This window comes from Epinephelus fuscoguttatus, linkage group LG1 (genome assembly GCF_011397635.1).
Source record: "Epinephelus fuscoguttatus linkage group LG1, E.fuscoguttatus.final_Chr_v1".
NCBI lineage: Eukaryota > Metazoa > Chordata > Actinopteri > Perciformes > Serranidae > Epinephelus > Epinephelus fuscoguttatus.
This window is the reverse complement of record NC_064752.1, coordinates 30525117-30551890: the sequence shown is the minus strand read 5'-3', so window position 1 is coordinate 30551890 and position 26774 is coordinate 30525117. Positions and strand designations below refer to the sequence as shown.

Below are 26774 nucleotides of genomic sequence, written 5' to 3'. Positions count from 1 at the left end.
GCTATTTTTTTATAAAGTCCAAGCCTCACCTGAGTGCTGTGGGAATACACACCCATAAACATAGTCAACACAGAAAGCAAGAAAACGGTTTAAAACAGGCAGAGGGCAGAGTCGTGGGTCATAAGTGATGGTTGCTGTATATGAGTCAATACATTGATTTTAGGAGAATCCTGCAAAGTATATCTTTAAATGTAATGAATCATGAGATAATAAGCACATCTCCTGGTCTGTATTGGCATTGCATCAGTTACATCCTGCATGAACAGCTGTTGCATACAATACAACCACAAGTTGAACGCTGGTCGTGTGCCATGTCTTTGTTCCCACTGAAATGAGTCATGATGTTCATGCCCACTGACTATGTTTACATGCACACTAATATTCCACTATTATTCCAAATATCACAATATTCTGAATTTGACGTGGGTCATGTAAACAACATGTTCCCTTTGGATGTTCTGAATTAGGCCATATCCTGAATGTACTGTTCCAATTAAGACACATGGGATATGTTGATATTATTCAGGTTTTAGGAGCCTCCTTTATAGACATGTATACAGCACATTCAGAATATGCACCTCAGTTTGGTTTTTACCACAGTTTGCAGCCTCTTGCTTGTTTTCTGTCAGAGCTGTGAGTTGTCATGGATGCGTTGCACACAAGTGAACTCACCAACAGTTTGCAAGGCTGATGTAAAAATGCATGCCTAAAAGAAAAGCCCACATTTCTGGTTGGAATGAGAAACACTCTTACTTTTAAACATAGACTATGATATCAACAGGTATTTAGATATATATGCAAATATCACAACTCCCACCTTTTTTGGTCATCATTTTTTTATTGTAATTTTAGCAAACATAGAAAACAAAGGTATGCCATGACTATGGGGATTGTGAAATTACAGAAACACATGATTTGCATACTTACAGTAAGCATACCTAAATTGAGACCACATCATAAGAACATGTCATGAACAATAAGACATCAAATGATTAATTATAAGAAGGGATAAATAAAGCAAAATAATAGTAGAAATAAAACAAAAAATAAGTGCATACATTCATAACACACACACAGAACTAGACATCTGAGCACACTTAAGTCAGAAGAGCTAAAGGCAATACATTAACCTTGTAACATGTCTTTCAAAGATTCAGCAGTACTGTGCCAGGTGTTTAATTTTTTCTTATTAGCACCATTAATTCATACTGTTGAGAGCACCATCTAAATATGACATCCAAAAAGGAGAGGGTCCAAGCTCTGATTGTAAGAGAATCAGGTGACTTCCAGCAAGTTGCTATCACTTTCTTGGCTGCCATCAGTCCGACTAAAATGACTTGCTTTTAAATGCTGACCTTTTCAAGAAGGTGGTTGAAGGAGGGAAAGAGGGAGGCTGCGGTCACACTGTTGAACAAGTCCAACACTGATAGAAAACTGGAAAAAAATTCTGTTTTGGTGCAAAGAAGCAAAATGGCACAGGTGGCTCCAGCTGTTCCATTTTTCCATATATTGACGTGATAAATGACAGAATATGCTCAGCTGCATGTTAGCAGGAATATTAGGAAAGTCTTCATATTCATTAGCCATGTAAACAGCTTGGTATGATCTTTTCTGAATAAGGGTAAAAACTAGAATATTTTGTGCATGTAAATGTCCACTGTGTCTCCTGCTTTAATGTACATCTGTTATGATTCACAGTATTCCTGAATGGCATGGTTCAAGTGTATTAAATTGAAGCCATACAGTTATCTGCATTTAAATTGGTTTCTACAGATAATCTGCTCGTTGCTAGTCTGCTGAGCAGGTTTGGTAAGTGGTTTGATTTGTGCAAATGCTGAAAATATTAAAACCATGCTGATGTCTTGGTTGACCTCCACTGCTTCAGCCTTTCACTCCTATAATGGGCCTGATGGGCAGTTAAAAAATGGAGCCAAATTGATGCAGCAGAATCAGACATATCCTGTTTTTCTATCTTATCGAAACCTGGCACCAACATCATCCACAATGCAACTCCACTGCGGAGCGTTCAGCCAGAATCATAGACTGCATATAAAGATGGTCAATGTGCCTCCAGTTCATTCTACTGTAGAAAAACAAAGCCAAAATATCCCGGATACGACTACTCTTGCTCTGGTGATATCATTTGGAGGCAGGGTCTGTGCAGTAGTGATCAGGAAGTGGAGCAGCAGTATGAAATTCCCACCCACACACGTTCAACACAATCACAAGCAGTGCCATTTATCATGAGCATACTGACTGACACAGCTGTCAGTAATGACATCACGCCCCCTTTTGATAGCATCAATTAACTAATTTCAACCAAACTTAAAAGAAAAACACTTGACCATACATCAGCTTGATAAGAACTATTCAAAATGAAGGAAGCTATCTTTGGAAAAATGTGATGAATGTGAACTTTGAGGTTTTAGTTTGGCCCATGTCCTATCTGCTACCAAGGAGTGGGCAGGGGTTATGACCTTTACTACAGCCAGCCACCAGGGGGCAATTAATGTTTTGGCTTCACTTTTAGGGAGCTGTCATCTCTCATCTTTACATACAGTCATTGGTCAGAATGCGTTATGCTAGTAGCAGCCATACACTGTATACATAATGGACATGGCTACCATGATGTCACCCATTGGTTTGTGGACTGCTGTTGTGAAGCCTCAAGTTCAGCTTTTTGGACGTCACTATCTGAATTTTTTGGAGCCAGAAGTGACCATATTTGGACGAGAGGTTGGAGCTGTGGAGGAGCAAGGGTTGGATCTGACTCATAGACTGTGGCCTCGCAGACAGCCTATCATTAAAGCAGCCCTTAAGTATTGGCTTTGGGCCTTGATAAAATGTAAACTGGTAAGATATAAAAAAAATTACCCCCTGTACGGATGTCATGAATGTTGAAATTAGCTTTAGAGACCACAACCGTTTTTGTACCAGGCTGTAAACATGTTTCTTCCTGCTGTAAAGTTGGGTAATCTAAAATGGGGGTCTATCGGGATTAGCTTTGTCTTGGAGCCAGCCTCAAGTTGCCACTGGATGAACTGCAGGCACTTCCATAATGGCTTCATTTTTCAGCCTTGGAGGTTGGCGCCTGGAAGCAGCTAATGAAACATCGAGCTGCTAACCTCAAGTAGAGATGAGGAGCAGGAAAGAGGTCTTGTCTTTCTCTCCACGCCCAGATGTTCTCCTCAATCTTAAGCCCCAAGCAATACTGACTCCAGTGACATCACTTGAGGCAGTTTATCAGAATTTTTAAAAAGCTTTTTCATATATGCATCCAACCCAGAAAAAATGCGGACTGGGGCTTTAAAGTTCTGCCTCAAAGAAAGTCCAGCATCACTGACAGGCATGGTGTAAAGCTTTCATGTGAATGACCTCAGCAGCAGATCCCTCCTCCAGTCAGCTGAAGTAATCCTGACAGCAGGGTCCTCTGTGGATCCTCCAGGAGCCTGAGCTCTTCCTGCGGACAGCCAGCCGTCAGTCCGTCCCACTGAGCTGTGTTGCTGTCAGTGTCCCCTGGTGGAGCTGTTGCTGCTGCTGCTGCTGGTGCTGAGCATGTGCTCGGCTGCTCCACAGGACAGGAGCGACGCTTCCCATCAACACACAGGTTGAGGACATGGATTGCTGAGCGTGAGACAGAGGTAAGAGTGCAGTTTTTATAAAGCATCCATGTGCCTTTGACTTTGCATTATCTCTGGGCTTTTTGAAGCAGTCGTTAGTGTGATAAAGAGATTTTAATGTAAAATTGCGCAGCCGCTTGGCAGCATGTTGGCACGCAGGTAGCTCCCACCTATCAGCCCATCAGTAACTTAAAATGCCAATTAAATCATTTTGCATTTGAACCTGCTCTTATATTCAGCACATTAAAACGCCTGTTTAACTTTTGCCTCACTTTTACGCAGCGTATTTTAAATCCAATTATTCACCAAAAAATCTTTATAAACTGTAAACGCTGTTTTGTTGATGCACATTATATCCAACTTTTTGTTTGATGCGAGGTTTGTGTGTTTGCATTCCTCCCGTGCAGTGCACAGCACCCCGCTCCGTGTGCTGTTTGGCACCCAATGCTTCACGAAATATCGATTTAGCAGAGGAATCTGGGTTTTATTAGAAACCACGGGCTGTGTGTGGGAGTAGGTGCTTGACACAGTTACGGGCTCTGAGGCTGTGTATTTCTCCCACGCTCCTGAGGGAGTCCTCACTGCAGTCCGCTGGAAACATCTCACCATGCATACTGTACATCAAAGCATGCCTGTCCGTGTGGATGGTGTGCGCTTGTGTTCGCGATGTTTTGCGTTAGTGTTTTGTTGTGTGCGCCAACAGCCCAGGGGCCAAACATGCCTTAAAATATCCGGAAAATGCATAAACAGATTTTAATCTCTTCTGACTGTCCCATAGTTGATGAATTACAGCTCTATCTCTCACACCTTGGCAATGTTGGGGAAGAAACACCCAAATACAACTTTAATTAAATGGTTAAACCTTAACCGTCATTTAAAGGCAGAATGAGCAGCATAATCAACATGCAGGGCTTGCCACTGGTCTGTTAAAAAAAGACTGTTCAGTTGTTTTATCCCCAAAGTTACTACAATGATGCACATTACACCTCAATATGAAATATTTAAGGTATACACTTTAGGGATTTTGTTCCTTGCCTTTCTGTTTTGAGTTATTTCATCCAAAATGTGGTTATCAACATAAATTAACTTCCAAATTAATGATTAATCAAAATCTTTATCAAAATTGATATATTTCTTTAAGACAAAATGAAAGTCAAAATACTACTTTGAATGAAATATTGTGGTTCTGCCTACACATCATATTCTACAGACTAAAGAAAACATCTTTCTTTGGTACAGATTCCTGCAAAAATCCCACCATTATGTATTATTTTTTATATTTTTTCCACAGAAATAAGAGTATTGATTCCCTCTAATATCGCAAATTATATTGCAATTCAAATATCAGTGAAAATAATTAAATCGTCCAGCCCTGTCACTCAATCGACTATTTATCCACAAAGCAAAATGCAAAGACATATCTGGTTACAGTTTCTCAGTGGTGGTAATATACTGGTTTTCTCTGTTGGTTTTGGATTATTGATTGGCAAGAAAAGCAGATAGTGTATAGTTGTCACCATGGGTCCCTGAGAAACTGTGAGTTTATTATCTTCTGACATTTTTTTAGACCACATAATTAATCAAGAAAATAATTGTCAGATTAATTGGTAATGAAAGTTATGTGGCATTAATGCTGCATGGTGCTGTGTGTTGTAAAGCAACAGTAGCCTAGCATTAGAGTTTTGATTGATGAGTAAATACGTGATATGCTGCAATGATAAGTCAATTAGTTGTCATCCATTAAATTAATCGTTGACCAATTTTTTCATCATTTAAGTTTTTTGTTGAAGTTTTTCTATTTTAAAGAGGCAAGAGATAGGATTCGTTTTTTTTTTTTAGCTTGGCGCCACCTAGCGTCAGTGGTGTTGCGTCGCACTGTCGCAACGACCAAATTGACTGTGGGGATCAGAGATAATCAATAAAATGTAGGCTGTAAAGCCACCAGTATACCTCTATGTATATGTAGAATGAGGTGTGTGGACCCTCTACTAAATAAATGAGTAAAGAGACAGAGCAACAATTATCAGATTTATCTGAAGAAAAAAAAAAACAAATAGTAATGCAAATAATTATACCAGACTGCACAGTACCAGTACAAACAACTCACAGTAAATTATACCAATATGTACAGTATCAGTACAAACAACAGTAGACACAGTGGAATTATACTAATATGCACATGGAAACAGTCCCGATTCTAGAATAAACGGTACCGTATGGAAACGATGCGGCCGGTTGGAGCTCAAATTGAATGGGAAACAAAGTTCAGTGTTCACTTAGCTGGGCGTAACTTAGCTGGGCGATGTCCGTTGATAGCTGCCTCCGTGAGAAGAGAACAGAAGGAAGGGAGGGGGGTATCACTCTCCGAGGGCTGCCGTAGAATGGCAACGAGGATGTCAGCCGACCAACACTCGCTACCCGGTCCCTGGTTGCGTCGATTTGTGATGTTGGCCAGCTAGGAATGAACTAGCAGCCAGTGCAGTACAGTCCTCTCTCGGCTAGCTAACATTTAGCCGTGTTACTTACTGATCCATTAGAAAGAAAGCTAGCTGGACATGGTTTTTGAAGCCTCTTTGGTCATGGAGCTCCCTCCATCTCTTGAACGCCTGACTGAGGTTTACTCTTGTTTTTCCTCTTCTTTTATCACTCTCCTTTTTGCTCTTCTTTGCCTCCTCAGACAGAGGAGCTCCTTTTCTTTTGCTAGGCCGTTTTTCACTTGTCTCCAAACTTTGTCCGTCTGCCATTGTGCTCGTGACTCAACTATCTCATGCCCAACTGCTCCAGTCCCTGATTGGCTGACCGACCAATTTTGCAATACATGACGTGTTTCCTGCTGTAAAGCAGATTTTTTTCCGCAAAATTTCGGCACCAGTGGCAGAAGCTTATTGCACAGCCACAAAGTAACCTACATAAACGCTGATAGTCTGATTTTACTGTGGCCACTACCCTGTGCAACCCACATTATTTTCATAATGATATATTTAGGAGAAGATGCTGTCTGTTGCCTCTTTAAGATAATCAACACAAAAGACAAATACATACAAACAGCACACACTAAACAAAAACACATCTCTGCAGTGTTCATAACAGTAATAAATCAAAAGTCCATCAGCACAGCACTAATTCTTATATCATCAGGTGACCTTTTTTTTTTTGCACAAAAAGCCTAAAACAGACATAAAAACAAAAAGGTCTCTATGATTCAACCAAAGCAAAAGAAGCAAAAGCCCACTGGCTCCTATGACATATTTAGTCCTTTTAAAAAAGACTGATTCCAGACAAGCAAATATGATTCTTTATGGTTTTGCAGGCTGGCTTTCATTAACTCAAATGATGCAATCTCTATCATTAACATAACCCACTCTCTATATTCTGGTTCAACTTGACTTTTCCAGTAGCGAAGGATGATTGTAATCGCAAACTAATTTGATGATTGATTAATTGGTTTGAATATTCTTAAGAAAGGAGAATCAAATCTCTCTGATTCCAGCCTCTTAAATGTGAATATTTTCTGGCTGACATCTGAGAGTGTCTTCTTCGGCTTTGGGAAACCCTGATTGCCATTTTTCACTATTCACCAAACAACTAATCGATTAACCGGAAAAATAATCAACAGATTGATCAACAGTGAAAGTGATTGTTAGTTGCAGCTTTAGCATTTCAGAACTACCGGCTAATCTCACAGAACCAAATAACTCAGATTCATACTCTCATACAATCCACATCCTGTATCACGCAGCTTCTCTCTCAGCTGTTCGTCACAAGCAACTGTGTTTTATGTCAAAGAACAAAAGGATTAAAAGCAGAGATGTACAGAGGCACAACTAAAGACTGTAAAAGTGAAACTAAATGCAGTAAGACACAGCAGGCGAGATGAGGAGTAACGGAGAAGGGAGGGGCTGCTTGCAACAGTGAGGAGGTGGAAGAAAGCAAAGAGAAAAAGGGACAAGTCCTGATGAAAGCATTTGGGTCTGAGCTGCATCTCTGCCACCACGCCGTCCCCGTGTTCTGCTGCGGACGGCTTTGATTGTGAACATGAAGGAGTCCTGCTGTATACACCAAGCCAGGAAGTGTGTCTGCGTGTGTGTCAAGACATCATCATCATCATCCCCTCTCTGTCTTGCTGTCACCAGCTCACACACACACGGATAAATTGTCTTCTAATTGCATCCTTCTGCAGTTGAGTAACCTCATCTTTTCTCACCAAGTGGCTTTCTGTTTTGCATCTGTCAGCTGCAACACACCTTTTCTCTCTCTCGTCTGTTTTGTGCTTCTTTCCCCACTTTCCTCTGTTTCTTCCCCAAAGCTTAGGTTTTCAATGGCTGGCTATTTCAGGTCCATATTTCAGCTCAGCAATAAATAATTCAGGCAACAGGACAACACAAAGGTCCTCAGCGAGAGCCTGGATGCTTCGCTCATACCTGAATTGCCTGTAGTTTGGAGAGCCTGTCTGAATAATGGATTTGTTTCCCAATACCAAGTGTATTCTGGTCAATGACTGAAATGGCAATAGGTGCACCGGCTGTGTGTGTTTTATCTCTCAGATTTCTCCTCTCACGGTCATTTAAAGAGATACATACATTAAAGATGAGTCTCCCGAAGAAGCTGAGTTTTTGCTTGACTTTGCTCTCCTTCATATTTTCCCTTAAAGCACTCTCTGTATTTCTCCATATTTCATGCCGCCCCGCTTGCTTTCTCCAGCTGCTCCTCAGCTCCATTATGAAATGAGCCAAAAATATTTATGACTTGGACCGAAATGATAATTGTATTTCTGCATGGAAAGCATGGATGCAGCTTTAACAACAGCCACAATTGAGGGCTGTAAAAACCTTGGACAGAGGGTCAATAAACCAATCAGAGTGGAGCAGACCTCTGACCCCTGGCTGTGTTAAGAGTGTCCGGACACAGTGTGCGTGTATTTGTGTAGATCACGAGACATACAATGTTGTACATGTTGTATTGTGTAGAATGGCAATTTACTTTGTCCTTTACAAAATTTTGAATATTTTGGAGGGGATGAATGATTAAAATCAAACAGAAATTTGAATTATTCTCACTATTGTGTATGGAAATCTAAGCTTTAATGATACTGCAGCTATTATGCACTTTTTTATTCATTTTTCTAACAGTATAAAGCCTTTTTTGGACATATTTGTGGAAACAGAATCTAAGCCTCAAACCTCTGGCTGGACATTTCCAGCCCAGTAGCCAGAATAATATGTCGGTATTGTACTTTTCTGCAAAACATATATGTACGTATGTTACAACTGCTCTAAAGTTATGTAGTTTGGATTATATGTATATGGGCTGAGTTTCTCATCAAGGGGAGGAGGAGGTGGATGGTGTGAAACCAAGGCAAGATGTCTGCCAAGCACCAGACAGCAACAGACCCCTGTTCGAGACCACTGACATTACCAGCCGTGTTTGTTGCATCAAAACCAAGTATTTAAGCCAAAACATGATGTTTTTCATGACCCTGACAAAACCTTTGTGACTAAACCTCACCAAACCTTAACCACAGTGTTGTAACACATTAAACTGTAGAACTGAAACATATCTGCTACATATAAAATGTACAAATTTAACATATAAAACATGCAAATGTAACATATCCAGAAACCTACAACACCAGCATTTATTTTGGCGATTGGATAGATGCTTCAGTCAACTTCTGTAGTCCTCTACTGACTGGACAACAGTTGTTTATCAACAATTACTGATTTAAGACATCTGTCTTTTTACAGCATTCAACGTTGGGAGGACCTGTCGTGCTCTCAGTCAACTTAAAAAGCTGAAGCTAGTTACCATAGCTTGCTAACATTAGTACTAGTGTTGCAGCAATATACTGTGAAACCATACAATGTGGTGTGAAAAGTGATAGTTATCATCATGTGTACATTTGATTGTCTATGCAACTGGAGGAAAATCTCACCTGCACATGCATCACTTTCCCTCCTTAACTGTCAGACATTTTACACACTTCCAAATTTTAAAAATGGTCTCAAGTTTCCATTTATTGAAGCGTTTATTCATCCAAACCCCCCCCAAAAATCGTTGTTTTCCTTTAAAGGTCATTGTAACTATTCATACAACTACTACTACTAATAATAATAATGATAATAACAATAACTGTGTAATACCATACACCATGATACTGTGACACCGTGATGGTAATTGTACTGTTAAAAATCTCAATCCATTGCAGCCCTAATTAGCACTGATTCCAGTTAGACGCTACTTTTCGTCCATGCTACTTCGACACCTGCTGTAATTTCAATTTAATATAGCCACTAAAAAAAAACACCCTACACATCCCACTGTGACAGACCTCTAATAAACACAGCAGGAAGTACAGACTGTGGACAAAATAATTCAACACCTCTACAGTTTAATGCAATAATAGAACAATTATGCGACAACACAACCTGATGCTTATAAAATGTTTACAACCACAGAGGAGTTGATTTAACCATTTGAAGGCTGTTTATACAAATCATTTTGCAGTACAGAGCAATCCAACACCACAAACTGTAAAATCACGGCTATGTTCACACAGTCTACCTTTTTGACTTTGGATATGATATTATTAGCTTTTCTGGCACTTAAAATCACATCACATGCTCATCAATGGATGGCTCAGATGTCATGGAGATGCACCTGTTGACATGAAGACCAAGTGATATGGTTAAAAGCTAGAGAGTGGACCTTGAGTTGGACCGACCTTGTCAAACGTCCAGCTCAAATGTATTTTTCAGTGGTCCCAGAAGGGCTTCACAATGAGGCATGTGCAATTGTGTTTCCCATAACCATGCATCCAGTGGAGATACTGGTGGTATATAACTATTTGTTTGTATTTAGAATGTTCATTACACTTTACATGATGATACTAATCTTGAAAATGATAAACATGATGTCACTGTCCTCAGATTTCAAGGTCAGAGTCATGCCTCTGTGTTAAGCGCAGGCAACCAGCTGTGAGTCAGATTCAATGGGGAATTGTTTTTTCAGCTCGTATTTGTTTTATGTTTCATCTTCTGGCAGAGAAAATAATCCCCAACATTTACAACCCTGTAATACACTCCAGGGCTGCTGCAGATGAGACTTTTGTCTTCTTTGTATTCATCTAAAGCTACAAGACCACTTAGCCTCAGCAGGTGTCCTGTTGTGTGTGTGTGTGTGTGTGTGTGTGTGTGTGTGTGTGTGTGTGTGTGTGTGTGTGTGAGCGCAAATGTACTGTATGTAATATACAGTAGATGTGTGTGCCTTGCTCTCCCAGGCCAACTGTGCTGAGGATGAGCAGTGGCCTGCGAGTGTTTTGCTCTGACATGACATTTTGTCTCCATCCTGGCGTGGTGACTTGAGAGCGTGCTCAAATAACAGCTTGATGTCTCAGCAGGAAGTCTTTTTACACTAGTACGTGCTCACACATGCTGGTGGGTGTTTACTGCATGGAGGGAGTGTGTATGTTCTGTCCTCATGCTCGCTCCAGCCTTTCTGTTTTGTCGTTACTCACCCTCTCACACCGCACACAAAATCAAAAAAATATGTGTTTTTCCTCTTACTTGCGGTGCTGTTTATCAGTCTAGATTGTTTTTGATTGAGTTGCTGTAAGTAATGAATCACTGTTGGCAGGGAGTAATAAGTAAAGTAATACTGTTACTTTTGAAAAGAGTAATGAGTAGTATAGGCGGCATGCTGGTGCAGTGGTTAGTATTGTCGCTTACAGCAAGAGGGCTACTGGTTTGAACAGGGGTTTGAACCATTTTCGGGTGGAGGAGCCCCTCTGTGCAGAGTTTGCATGTTCTCCCCGTGTCAGCATGGGTTTTCTCCAGGTGCGCTTCCTCCCACAGTCCAAAGACATGCAGGTTAATTGGTGACTCTAAATTGGCCACATATGTGAATGTAGCTCAGTGCTGCTAGGTGAGCTAGCAGTGGATGCACACATCCTCCTGTGCAGTGATTTGGTTGGTGGGTGTAGTTATGTCTGTCCTGCACCTGCTGTGTTGTCCGACTCTCTCATCCATGGTACATGACAGAAACGTCATAAGTTCCCCACAGCTTCCCACGGTTTAGCTGACTGTGTGATTAGATTTTCAGGCACCTTGCTGCATAACTTTGCATCTTAATGAAGAAAAACTGATTTACTTCAAACCTGTGGTGCCATGTGAACACCCATGTGTTGTGTGAAGATACAGTGAATGTAGTGGATATGCTTGCTGGTACATATGTTGGTAGCTTGATGTTGATCTTGATGTGTTCAGTGGTGACAGAAGTGCTCAGATGTCAAGGAAAAAGTAGCTATACTACATTGTAGAAGTCCTGCATTAAAATCTTTACATTTCACAAATGTTGCAGCAGGTTAAGGTGGAGCAAGATTAAATTACCTTATACACTGCGGGGTAGCTTAATGCACACAAATATACACTAATTTACAGTGTTGGGGAGAAGTGAACTACATGAAATTAAACTAGTAGTCAAATTATATTTTGCAGCATGTTGCTGTAGGTCATATCTTCATAGTGATTCAAGTAGTTAAATAATGTTTTTGCCTTTTTTTGTGTGGGGGCCTTATGTACGACTTGTGGGCAGGTGGGCACTTTTTGCAATGAACTCAACAAATGGCATTTTTTACTGGTATGTGACCTTTTTGTATAACATTTCATTATAGTTTTGTATCAGATGTACATTGTCAGTGCCATTAGTTTTTTTTTACAAAGTAGCATTGCTGTTCAGCTTCCTCCCATGTAAAGTAATTGGTAGCTTACAAAACTATTCTTTTACAATAGTTTCCCCCGACACTGATGGTTTATTAGTTGATTAAATTTTATTGATAATCTAAATCTGCAAAGTACCTAAAACTGTCAAAGAATTGTAGTGTAGTAGAAGTATTAAGTGACATATTACTTAGGTAAAGTACAAGTACTTCAAAATTGTACTTACAGAGATAGTTTGCCAATTTTTAACCAGGTCTGTGTCACTGCGGTGTGGGGAGTGTGTGCAGATGAATGGTGTAAAGGTGCTCCCTATGTCACCAGCTCCCGGTGCTCCCCGCCCATCTTCCAGGCAAAATCTACTCTAGTGCATAAATGCTGACTTTAACATTTAGCTTAAAGCAATGCTGTGCCTCAGTGCAGTTTCACATAGATACTAGCATGACTGTTAGTCTTTTTAAAATTATTTCTATTTTTCTAACAGAATAGATTGTATTTATTTGTTTTAAATTACAGTAATCACACAGTGTTAGCACTCAGTAGTGTCTGGCTTTGCTGAATTTGCCACTGAGATCAAAAGAGTAACATCTCAAATACATGTTGCCAGATTTGATGATGATTTATTCATGATTTTTTTTTAGTGTGGTTGATAAAAAATAATTTTCCACAGTATTCCAGTAAAAATCCTGCATGAAGTATAAAATGAATTCCCTATTTTCTTCTGCATTTCTGTCTTCTCGCTATATGTCATTCTGACAACCTGTAACATCGGCTCGTCTCACAGGAATAGCAAGATTATTTTCACTGTCTTTTAATCTTTGTGCTGCTGCTCCTGGGGAATGCTGATGTGACTATAGCTGTTCAATTATACATGTTATACAGTCTCTTGTCACATACTTTCTGGCTTTCTACACCGAAGGGGAAAAGGTTGAGGAGCGTCACTTATATCTGTAAAGAAGGTGGGAGCTCTGGATGTTTGTGAATTAACCCCCTGCTGAGGCTTCGATGTACTGTTAAAGCAAAAAGAAGATCCGTTATTCTATAAGATCAGTGTCTGTGTTCAGGTGTTGTTATTTAAATTTCATTGCACTTTTCCTCAACTTGCAATGATTTCATACATTTATCAGAGTTACTTTTTAAAGTCCCCTGGGATCTAATTTGCTGCATTCAAATCTCCGCATTCTCCGTGTGTGGTTATTGAGTATTTGTGTGAAACAGTGGACACAGAAAGAAACTATTGCTTTTTAAGTTTGCAAAACCCAGTGTCTACTATGTAGCTCCCAAGTCGCTGAAAAGTTTTAATGTTTAACTTGATAATCCTGAAGAAAGCTGACATTAAACAAACTCACAAAGCCACAAAACAAGCATCTATAAACAGTTTGCATCAAAACATATTAAACATCGTAAGTCTTTACATATAAATAGAGCTGAAATGAGATCAAACCAAAGACAGAGATGCTCCTCCCAACTGAATCAAAAACAAAGGATTAGGGACAAGGACGCAGATGTGATGTCAAGTGCTGTACAGAATGAAATGAATACGTTTACATATTGCAAATGGTAATGTGTTAAGTTTTGCATTTTGCATTGAAAATGTCAGGCGTCAGCTGTTGCCAGATATGATCAAGAATAACATCAGTTTATTATCAAACAATAAAATAAGTTCAGAAGCAAAAGGTACAGCACACATAGCTTTAGTGTAGTATACATGTGGTTAAAGCAAAAGTAAAACACACAAAATACCACTTCCATGTCTGTATGATAATTATAAAACTACCACCAGAGAGGTTAGTTAAGCTCAGCATGAACACCTGTCTGCAGGTAACAAGATCCATCTACTGCTAAAGCTCACTAGTTACCATGACGCATGAATGTGCTGACAGAGCGTATTTATTGAACATGTGCATTACTTTCCAACTCATGAGCATGAACGTGAGCGTCGTTTACTCTCACGACAGTTAACTTCACTAGCACACTGTGTTTTACAGAACTCGAGGATTCACAGCACCCGGCATGCCAGCTGGCATGGCAAGTTTATCTCTTACCGGTACTGCTGATACCAGTCCTTGTGAATATCTGGAAGTGTTTCATGAACAAACCAGTAGAGATTTTAACGGAAAAAATCTCACATCTCACATCCGGTCTGGAACAACTAGTCTGCCACATCGTTAACGAATTTGAAACAACACATCGCATTGAAGCGTCCAACAAGCACCGGCAATAGCTTTAGCCAGAGGTGTTATGTTTTCAGGTTGTCCGTCCGTACGTACATCTGTATGTACGTCTGTATGTACATCTGTATGTACATCTGTATGTACGTCTGTCCCAGACGTACATCTGTATGTACGTCTGTCCCATTCCTATGAATGTGATATCTTAAGAAAGCCTTGAGGGAATTTTCTTCAAATTTGGCACAAATGTTCACTTGGACTTAAAGGAAATGGCCACTTTTGAATGAAAATACAGACAGTACTCACTGACCCTCATGCCAACAAGAAGTCAGTGTAGTTTTTTAATTCACAAAACTCGTTCAGGGTATCGGAGCATAACAGCTAGCCGGAATAACAGCTACACTTGAAGTGGATGGAACCCACATTTTGAAAATGTAATAAAACTCCGCTAATGCATTTCAAAAACGTCAGAATGGCTCGTCCGTCGTAATCCAAGTGCGAGTTGCCATGTAAACACAGCCCGCCTGCAGGCTAACTGACCACGGTGAGAAACTATGCTATAAAAGTGGAGTAAATTACATCTTTTCAAGTCAATTTTTTATGCCACAGCTTTGGGGTACTTGGATTACGACGGACGAGCCATTCTGACATTTTTGAAATGCATTAGCAGAGTTTTATTACATTTTCAAAATGTATGTTCCATACACTTCAAGTGTAGCTGTTATCCTCCGATACCCTGAACGAGTTTTGTGGATTAAAAAACTACACTGGACTTCTTGTCGGCATGAGGGTCAGTAAGTACTGTCTGTATTTTCATTCTAAAGTGGCCATTTCCTTTAACAATGAACTTGGATGTTGGTCGTCAAAGGTGAAGGTCACTGTGACCTTGCATCCACCTCATTCTCATGAACACAATATCTTAAGAAGACCTTGAGGCACTCCACAAATCATGTTTTTGGTTGTAACTCAAGAATTCAGAAGTTAACTATAACAACTTTTTACACAAATGTATAATTATATATAATGATGAAGTGAGGACATTTTATATCCAAAATGTCAAAGGTCACCTTCACTGTGACATCATAATGTTCTGCAAACACTCTATTCCAGCAATAAATCAACACCACAGCTCAGGAACAGAGGGGGAGACACTGGTCAGATAATGAATTGGTGACTCTAATCTCAAGTGTCCACTCTGAAACCGTGCTGATTGTATAGATCTCCTGTGCTGATGTGTGTGAAGCATCCATGTTTTCACAAACATTGATGAAAACTGTATGTGCAACTTGACTGCTTCTCAGAGGCATATGACCACAAGGTGGTAATTCTAATTAAAAAAAGGAAGAAATTAACATAAATTTGTTGATTTGTGAGGACTGTGAAATTAATTTAAAAGTAAAATTATGAACTATAAACATGAGGTAGTTCATTTTATTCTGTGTAAAATGAGCTTTGAGCTATAGGTGTTATGAAGTGTAAACATGCACAACACTGGTTATATCAGTGTAAAGACACAGATGTCATGTTACATGCTGGAGCTATTTCTGTGCCCAACAATAATCAAAATAGTTGCCAATTAATTCACCAGAGGGATGCACAGGAACTGGAATTACAGCAATTGTGATCAATTGACCAAGAATACTAGCATTTATTGAATAATCCAATCATTATAATTATTCTAAAATGTAAATTTTTATATTTGATTGTATGATATTCATGCATTTTTTTTTAGGTTCCTCAGGTGTAAAGTTTATTCTTTAACCCATTGGATGAGATGTTTTTTTCTCTTATCTTGGAGTGTTTTCAACCAGTTGTAAAAATTTTCCTTTTATCTAAGAGAAATAGGAAAACACTGGTGAACCACAGAAATCAATGGGCACTAACAAAACATGAACAGATTGTGGATACAAACAACAATATGAGAACATGTGTGTGTATATTGCTTCTTGCATGAGGCCCATTGTGTCTTTTTTTCATTTGTGAATGTGCTTCTGTACAAATCATCTGCTGATGGTAGCATCATATTTACCGCACAGACATGTGAGTGGTACCTATCTTCTTATCTAACCCTTGGCAAGTGTTCTCCTCTCAGAAGGATTCAAACTGGAAAAATCAGATTCAAGTGTTAAAACTCACATCACTATTCACACAGCTTCTTGGTTCTCAGCATCTTCACCTGATGTTCAGTTTCCCATCAAAATGTGTCAGCGCTCTCACATTTGACCTCATTATGTTATCAGCGGGTAAATGAAGAAGGTATTGCTGAGACAGGGCTTCCCCTGATGAAATGCTGATTTGCTGATGTGACCTTTTCCTGGTTCTCAATATGTTAGGGTCTGAGTGAGATTATTGCCTTCTGCAGAGCTAGAAAATGGTCTCACACACACACACACACACACACACACACACACACACACACACACACACACACACACACACACACACACAGTCACCAGGAGCACTCCCTGGTGAGCTTCCTCCTCTCGCAGGCGACATAATTAGGGAGCCATCTTAAGAATGCACCAGATTTCACACTTGCCTGCCTCTGGCTCACAGCTAGTTATCAGGAGCAGTGGAGGTGCTTTTTGACGGGTTGTTATCTGGATTCAGAAATGAAAAGCGCTTTACCCTGAACCAGCCCTGAGATCACTTGGATTCAGGTTGTTCAAAGAGGGAGGAAATTCTTAATAACCAGCTTGTGGCTAAAGAAGAGAGTGGAAGAGGGCAGTGCTCTCCAGGGTCAGGGACATGAGGCACTTTGGGTCAAAGCACGGTCATATTGATTGTTTTTTCACACTTCTGCTGCACAAGAATGCCCTCTGCAACTCAACCTTTTAATTCAGAGATTAAACAGTACAGAAAACCAAAGTAACTGAATTGTTTCAACCATAGGGGAAATAAATCATACCAAAAGTTCCTAAAAACAGAGCATACAATCTCAGCACAGCCAAACCATCAATCTCTACATCACAGAAAAACCTGTGCATCATATAGCTCCAGTCTCCATGAGCCTCTGTGCCATTTAGGACCAGATTGCTTTTCCGCTGCAATTTTTAGATTGGCAATATCCGTCCACCTTTCCTGCGCTAAGTATCTAACCCATGCAGCCATCGTGCTTTTCACTCAGGCAATCATGAGTTGAGTCTTTTGGGACCGGAGCAGTCTGTTGGGCACTGGAGGCAACCAGGAAACTAGCAGCAGTTGTAAGAGTTTAGAGTGGAAAAAAGAGCTGCCATCTCTGCACCCTGGGACATCTTGTTTACCAGCGCTGCTGGCTCGCCCTTATTTTCTGCTTCCTTCCTTCACATTTCCTGTAATCTGTCTCAGCTCTCCAGAAGGGCGTTTCACATGTCCTGCTTCCAGGTAATGCATGCCCTCTTTAAAAACAAGAATTCACTGCTTACATTTCCATATACGCCCCTTCCCCACTTATCTTCACTCTCGCTCGATCCCATCCTCTGGTGGCAATCAGACAGTCTGCTCACGAACAGACCAGCTGGAAACCTCCAACATGAGTCAAGCAAAGTGGCTGCAGGGCTGCGCTCATGCACACCGGCAATTCTTCACTGGCTGTTTTTTCACTTTCCCCAGTATCCCTCCTTTCATTCCTCCTTACAGGCCCATGAGACATCTCTTACAGTTTTAAACTCAATCATAAATCTGTATCTGCCAACAGCTTCATCACTAGCTTAAAGGAGCAGTGTGTAGGATTTCAATGAGTTCTCATCTCAACTCGTCAAACATCGTCACTTTATCAGTGGACCTAAACGTCATTGCATTGTGGCTTTTCAAAAAACACTTTTCACAGGAAATGCAGAGTTTCTGCTCGTTATACGCATACAGTCTTTTTCCAAATAAACCCACAACTTATATAAAACACCTCATTCTTTTATTTATTTCCTGAAGTTTAAGCAACAAAATCACGTGGTTAGGCTATGAAAAAAAAACCCCATCATGGCTTGGCTTAAAACAAGCACAGTTGTTACTGACATCATGTGACATTGTGTGACATATGTCACCACTGTAGCACGCTACACATACAGTACTTAGGTTTCACAAGTGTGTTTCATAACTCTGCAAAAGCAACATATTCTAATTCTGAAACATCCTCACACTGACCTCGTCACATATCGACGTTTGGTCATGGGGTTACCACATCGACATATGATGTGCAAGGTACCCTGAGTGCGTTGGTTGTTGACGTTCTGGGATGCTGTGTCAACTTCAGCCTGTTACATGCACTGTCTGTTTTCAAAATACACTTCTGTTTTCACAGAAAATGTACAGTTTGCATAGAGTCTCTTTCAAAATAAACGCACCACATCAGCACAACGCCACAAATTGAGTTTTTTTTTCATTCAACAACACATGCATGTGGATACGCCAACACACACGTGGCTGGGTTTAGAAAAAAAAGAACAGGGTTTGGATTAATAATCATCGGGGAAGCAAACACCAGGCTCTCAGGTGAAAGTCGGTGGCTGTTGGACCAATCCACAACCCCTTCTAACCATTCTACTGGGTCTTTCGCCCGCTTAACTTAGGTTGTTGTCCCGCCGTGTTTCCCCCTGATGGCGCCGGGCACTGCTACACAACAACTGACACTGGCAGCGTATCACGCCAACATGAAAGGACTGCTTTTTTGTCTGATGCCGGAAGTCACTGCCAAAGCGTCGGTATTCGATGATTTCAGAGTCAGACTGTGTTGGCAAAAGCTGCCTTTGTGCATTGGTGTCTGACGCAGACGTCCACTGTAAAAGTGGCAGTAATTGATGAGTTGTGAATTGCAGATTGCAACCAGCTGAAGATTCTCCCAGTCAGGATTCTTTCAGTATTCTTTGTTGAGTTTTTTTTTTACAGGGAGCCAAATTTTCCACAAAGGTTTCTTCCTCTCCAAAACAAATGGACCAGGCGATTAAAACCAGTTAAAACACTGAGCAGTTTCATGTCACAAGTAAGTGTTGAGCTCATTGCAAACAGGCTACTAGCCCAGCACCTGCTAATGTGTGCTTACAATTTTTCTCTGATGACCTAAGATTGTGACATTCAGGAGGTGTAACTAGGAGCCAAATTATCTGCAGAGGTCACTTCTGCTCCAAAAAAATCAACCTAGTGATTTAAACACACGGAATAAAACAGTTTCACGTTAAAAAATCCAGGGTTTTCCAATGCTAATTGGTGAGGAGGGGCTGCTAACTATGGTGGTCAATGCAAAAACACAAATGGTCATGTCTGGAGCCAGTGTTTGGTTTGTCCATTCTGGGCTTATGTTGAAACATGGTGGACTCTGTGGACACTCCCTGTGTAGATATAAACAACTCATTCTATGAAAACACAGCCATTCTTATTTTCAGGTGATTATGCTCTGAAGATAACAGACTTATTATATTATCATCCATTTCTGCCGATACATCCCACTAAATCCTACACACTGGACCTTTAAACAGTGCTGCAGAAACGTGCCTCTTGTTTCCATAGGTCTATAATTTGCTTATATTACTTTAAATAGCTTAAAGAAGAGCACTGGTGGTCTTAAGGGACTTCCATTTCCTCCCCCAGTCTGCTGTTTATGATGTCCAGGGACAACAGGAACACATAAAAGTCAACGGACAAGCAGACAGTGCACCAGCATGTGAATTCGTTTTGGTCCCTTTTATGTTTTCTGTGGGAACGTAACATGTTTCAAGCTCTCTGTATTGTAGCTGAGAGATGTTTTAACTCTACCACTCCACCGTCTCTCTCTGTCACTAGCATGGTGTCACCAAAGAGCTCTGTGTCACACGCTTCAATACTACGGCACCTGTGCCCTCATTAATCTACACTCTCATAGTGTGGTTGCCACAGCAACAGAAACTGGGAGAAAATGAGTCCATCACTCAACCGAATGTCTCGTCGCCAGCAGTTGATAGTTGAGAGTTGATTTGTTGTGTTGTTTGTTTCCTGGGCCTCTGACTCTTGGGGTTGTCAACAAATGTGTTGAGCACTTGATGCTGAGATTTTCACCCCTTGATAATTTTAGGGGAAAGGAAGCTGTGATTTTAATCATTCAATTGATTTCCCGTAGGTGCAATCAGTGGCCAACCTCTAATCAACTCTGTTTTACACACTGCCTTTAATCTTGGAGCTGTCAGTGCAACAGTGAGATACTGTCTGTGTTCATACCAGCACCAACAGGCTGTGTTTAACAAGCTGTAACAAAAAACCATAACAGAAATCACCAGTGACCAGCAAGCTGCAGCCCTGTTTAACAGCAGCTAACACCAGTCTGCACTGTCTGTTTGGATGCAGATATTAAAGTGTAGTCAGTACATGTAGATTGGAGAGAGTGAGGGTTTTTTGTCCTCCATGTGAAGCCATTTATAATGCTGCTAATGAGTTAAAGGCAGCACCCTTGATCCCCACGACCAGAATTCAGAACAATGGACTGGATCATCATCCGTTATCATTCACACATTTATCTTTTAGCCTACATTTAAATGAAGCTCTAGCGAAGGTTCAGTCAGGAAGACAATACTTTAAGATTTCTTCTCACCCTGCCATTCACTCCTGCACACATGCTCACTCACTATCTCTGGGTGTCAGTATTTGGGTCTGTCAGTTGAGTCATCTGCTGTTCTTCACCTGATTCACAATCAACCAATAGCACTGCGACACACCTTCTCTGTTAGCCTATCATCTCACTGCTCCTCATTTTAAATATGGTTCTTTCTCTGACATATTTTTTTCTTGCTGCTGTCGCGTGCGCCCTGCACCTCCCCATCATTACATAGTCTTTACGGATTCATCAGCCTCATCAGCCTCATCCGCCTCAGTAGCCTCAGAGTCAGCAGCCACCACCGCCAGTGTCTGGACTCCATGGGGGGGAATTATCCTGCTGCCACTCAGATATCTCCCTCTGGTGTCCAAGTGCCAAAGACTTCTGCTTAATCTTAATCAGCAAAAATCATCTGTTAATCTGTACACTCATATTCTATATTAAATCGTATATTTACTTAATTCTTCTGTCTCTCCTGATTGAAGTGTTTCTTTTCTGATGCTGTTATTTACAGCACTTTAAAACACAACAGGAGAACTGACCTATGAAGTGAAGAAAGACCAAAAAGTTGCCTTTAACAAGACACTGAAAAGAAGTTTTCCCTTCCATGGTTGTAATGTCTCAACATAATGACATAAAAACATAATCATAACAAGACTATAGGTGCTACAAATTGTTTTAAAGATATATTGGTTTAAAAAAGTATGTCTCCAAACATCACTAATAAATACGTTTCAAATTGTTTTATTAGCACACAAATATGAAATAAGGAGAAAACAATTTGTGGTTATATGGAGAGGTGTGTGGTGTAACCAGATTTATTTGTGAGCTCATGTTTTATTTCCTTGAGAGGTGCGTTTGGTCCCCCTCCCATTTAAACAGATTTCTACCTGACCTGTCCCGCTTTGGGCCAGTCTCAATCATTTAGCTAATATGGGTCAGGTTCAATATGATGACTGACAATCTGCAGAACATTTGCGCTTCACGCACAATATATGCTGACATCATTTTTGGCATGCGCACCTTGTGCGGGGGACACAATGTGTGCAATACAATTTTTTTACTTATTGTTTTTATTATGACATGACCTGTATGCTCTTGTCTCGTTCGTCTTGTTTGTCTTGGGTTGTCTCCACTTGTTTTATTTTTGTTCTTATATTTATTCCTAATGCACCTTCAGTTGTGGCACTCCCAGTTTCGTTGTATAGGTGTCTGTGCAATGACAATAAATGCTATCTTGAATCTTCAATCTTGATCTACGGCCACTGATAACACTCCTTGAAAATCGAAAATGAGCTGAGAGGTTGTTGCATTTGTGAATTGGTCAGGCTATGGTGTAACTATTTCTTCAACTAATGACACTGTTGCTACAGTAAGTTTGTTGGTCTACCATTGGAGATGCTGCACATACTCTGTAAAGAAAGAGTTGAAATATGTACAGCAACTCCCCCTCAAAACCATTTTCATTTTTGTGTGTTTGTATATAAAATGAATGAGATACAAGCTACTTAGCAAGCTTTAGAAGTGCTCAACTATGGAAAGAACCAGGCCAACTTTAGATTAACAGAGTTTAGCTAAGAAATGTAGAGGCATACTGTTTATTTACCTGTAAATATATGAGAAATGTAAGAAACTTGATGATAATAATTCACCATTACTTTTATTTGCTCTTATTTTGAAGTGCAAAGAAATGACCTGTTCTGTGATTTTGTCGCTAGTGATGATGTGCTTACAAGATGTCGGGTGCAAAGGTCGTTTTCATGTACTCTTCTTGTTTCAACTGCAGCATATCAGACAGTGAAATGTTCTCTGCTCAACATTCAAAGCCTCCACTACACACCTGACAACGCCTGACTCCAGCTACGAGCATTGTGCTTCAGTAAAACAGAGTTGTTGTTTTTTTTTTTTTTGCAGGTTTAACTGCCGTTGTGCTGTCACATGAACCTCCCTGAAATCTACATTATGATTGTTGTTTACCGTTGGCTTATTCGGCAGCTATTCCTTGATGTCCTCCCACGGTTTATTTTAGTTGGTACTAAAACAAATTAACTTAAGTGGTCATCAGTTTGGCCGAAACCTTCCAACACTTAATAAATGCACTCCTCTGGCAGTAGAGGTATTTTAAATAAATCATGCGGTCCGCTCCAGCTGGCAGACTGAAGATCATAACCAATCTTGTGTAAATTGCTGACTGTGTTGTTTTCACTGATCCACTGAGAGGGCAGCTGATTGGTCTGATTACTTATCGTCATTGAAATGGCCATTCCCCTGAGCACCAGTAGTGATGGCCCATTGTGTCAGCCTGCAGTTCTGACAGCTTGTGTGCAGGTCTCGGGCTGTGGCTGAGCCAAAATGGTAATAAGAGATACTGATAGGAGACAGATTGAAGGCTGGATTGATGCATAATGCAGCACCTGTTCAATCTGCAGATGTGGAGACTGAGTGGGGAGGATACATGCATATTTATAATGATCAATCTATAGATAGATAGATAGATAGATAGATAGATAGATAGATAGATAGATAGATAGTACAGAGAGGTATTTTCTTCTCCTGGCCAACATTGGTTATGATCTCCATGTTATGTCCATCCAACATAATGTTGACATGCTATGAGAGAGAAAATGTGTTTTGATTTTCCCCTGCTCAGTTCATTTCTCATCTGTCTGCCTTGTGTTCTTGTCTCCCCAGCGCTGTCACCAAGCTGTTATTCTTCCCTGCATCATGGAGGCTCGGCCTGGTGCATCATGGGAGCTCATCAACGGTGTGACAGATACAATATATGAGGGCTGAGAGGTCGTCATGGAGACTGACAGCTACACCTCAGGCCCTGCCACCACTGACTGGGCTGGGACGGTGGCCGGCCTGGAGGGAATGGGAGTCCTTCGGGAGCAGGGAGGAGGGGGCTCGCCCAGCAGCTTGGCGTCCTGGTATGAGCCGTACTCGCTGGGCTTCCAGGTGTCGCTCACCGCCTTCCTCATGCTGGAGCTGGTGTTGGGTTTCAGCAGCAACCTGACAGTGCTGGTGCTCTACTGCTCTCAATCCAATTTGGTGGACTCGGTGAGCAATATGGTGACTGTCAATCTGCACGTGCTGGATGTGGCGGTGTGTGTGCTGTGTCTGCCCCTCACACTGGTGGTTGTGCTGCTGCCCCCGGGACCAAACCTGGCCCTGCTCTGCTGCTTCCACGAGGCCTGCGTCACCTTTGCCAGCATAGCCACGGCCATCAACATCCTGGTTATCAGCTTGGACCGATACGACATTTCAGTACGGCCGGCCAACAGGCTGTTGACCACACGTAAGGCGACGTTGCTCCTGGCTGCCGTTTGGGTCACCTCGGTAGCTGTGTTCTTTATCCCGTTCTTGGAAGTGCAGTGGTCCAGTGTAGAAGAAGCAGAGGAGAGAGGGCAGGTGACACCCTTGTCCTTACATGGTGTCAGTGCCACAGTGGCGCCAGCGTGGCGTAACCAGACATTGCTGTGTGTTGGCGGGCAGGGCTTCAACACAGGCCTGGGCATGCGCTACCATCTTGTCCTGCAGGTACCCATCTTCTTCACCACAGTGGCAGTGATGCTGTTCACGTACTCTAGAATACTGAGAGCTTTAAACATCCGCATCGGCTCCCACATGAAAAAGGGCCAGCGGTTCAGGGGGCACCACAAGAGACAGAAAAAAAAGAAGGCGGGGCTTAGAACGAATGATGGAGGGGAGGTCGGAGGGGAGCAGTGCACTGCAGATGGTACCAAACAGCTCAGCCACCCTCCCCTCATCCCCTCCCCCTCCCCGACCCCTACAGCTACCTCCCCCCCTGCCCTGTCCTCTTCTGCTCCACTCGTCATCCCTGACACAGGCGCTGCGACCGCCATGCCCGCCACCATGGGTGTCCAAGCCTCCGTGTCGGCAATTATTGCCCTGAGGCGGGCAGTGCGGCGACACAGGGATCGTCGAGAGCGACAGAGGCGGGTGTTCAGGATGTCCCTAATCATTATCACCACCTTCCTGGGCTGTTGGGCTCCCCTTTCTGTGACCAATGTGCTAATCCTAGGCATAGGCCCCAGTGACGCCCTGGTTAGCCTACGCCTCTGGTTCTTAGCCCTGGCCTATGGCACCACTGTCTCCCACCCTCTGCTCTACGCTTTCACCAGACAGAAGCTGCGCCGTGCCCTCCGTGCTAAGGTAAAGAAGAGGGTGGTGTCCCTGCTCCAGGTAGACCCTTCACCAGGGGGCACTGTCATACACAACTCCTGGGTGGAGAACAGAAAAACCAGCCGGCAGGTGCGGCTGGAAGCAAGCGAAGGTACTGACCGCTGCCTGGCAGAAGTCCTGTGAGACTGACACACTTGGGCCGGGCTATAATTAAAAAACAGAATGAGTCACAGGTGTGTTTCATTATGAAACTCACCGGTGTGTGAAGCCAGTGTAAGATATGTGAAAAACACATTTCCACCTTTGGGAGATGTTTTAATGTAACCACCAGCAGCAAGCCCGTGTGAAACACAGCGCTAACGTTCACCTCAGGCAGCAGTGAGAGCAGGATGTTGTCATCACTGTGGTGCACACAGCCTCTGCAGCTGAAACAAATCACAACAACAAACACACAAGTGTATATAATTTGCACTTTGTCAGATACTGAAGTCTGTTTACATACTGTATGATAGAGCGCTCTCATAGTGGTGCTTACCTAACTGCTCCAAAGAATGTGTTTAGCCAGCAGATGATCTGATCTGCCACCCACTCAAATGCTCTGAGGCAGCTTTAAAGGAAAAAATGTTGATACACTTTGAACAAATGAACACTTAAAAAATCTATTTAAATGTACTTAATATTGTTTCTGCCTTAATTCTGCTCTGATGGTATGAGGTGTAAAAAGGGGGGTGTGTGTTAGATATTTACAATCAGCACACAGTGATGATATGCTGAAGATGAGATGTAAATGTGTCAGCGTTTAAGAGTCAGAGAACAATTAAAGGCTATTGTGAAATTTTAAATGCAGTTTTGCTTTAGCTTCAGTCATTATTAAACAGTCAATGTTTAGTGTCTTGTGATGCTCTTTCAGATAAATGCAGCTCTTTTTCTCCCAAATTTGTATCAAATGATGTGATGTCTCATTGATTTTTTTGCATATAATGATTGGAGAAGCTGAGATTATTGATTAAAGTCATAATTAACGTTGAGGGAAGTAGGCTTATTGGCTTTTTTTTTTTTTTTTTGGAAAGAATTAGATGAGAAGACTGATACCACTCTCATGTGTGTTGGCTACACAAGCAGCAGCTTCCTGGGCTAAAAGATGAAGCCAATGCAGAGGCTCCAGAGACTGCAGTTCCTCGAATTGCCATGTGAGGCTGGAATGAAATGCCCAACTTTATAACAGAAATAAACATATTTACAGCCTGTTACAAAAAAATGGTTTTAGTCTCTATAGTTAATTTCAACATTAATGACAACTGTATTTTTATATAACTCACCTGTTTACATTTTGTTCTGGCCCAAATTTACACAATGGCGGGCTGCTTGAGTGACCTGGGCTTTCTGCAGGGTGTTGCTACAGTCAGATCCACCCCTCACTTCTCCACAGAGCCACCCACTTGTCCAAATATGGTCACTTCTGCCTCCAAAAAGTCAAGATAAAATTCAAGATTCAAGGCTTCAAAATCTGGAGTCCACAAACCAATGTGTGACGTCATGGTAGCTACGTCCATGATTTTATACAGGCGTACATTGAATATGACACTATAGC

At 41.5% G+C, this 26774-nt stretch overlaps 1 protein-coding gene across 1 annotated transcript; it reads left to right on the top strand.

Annotated features, from left to right (window-relative positions):
* The first annotated feature begins 3375 nt into the window (after positions 1 to 3375).
* Positions 3376 to 26241, top strand: LOC125897357 (G-protein coupled receptor 22-like). Its single transcript, XM_049590659.1, has 2 exons — positions 3376 to 3641; positions 23729 to 26241. Exon 2 carries the CDS (start codon positions 23840 to 23842, stop codon positions 25364 to 25366), a length of 1527 nt encoding a protein of 508 aa, XP_049446616.1. The 5' UTR covers positions 3376 to 3641; positions 23729 to 23839; the 3' UTR covers positions 25367 to 26241.
* The last annotated feature ends 533 nt before the right edge of the window (positions 26242 to 26774 follow it).

Excerpts from the sequence above, each read along its gene's own strand:
- LOC125897357 (XM_049590659.1), top strand. The coding sequence starts at position 23,840 with ATGGAGACTGACAGCTACACCTCAGGCCCTGCCACCACTGACTGGGCT.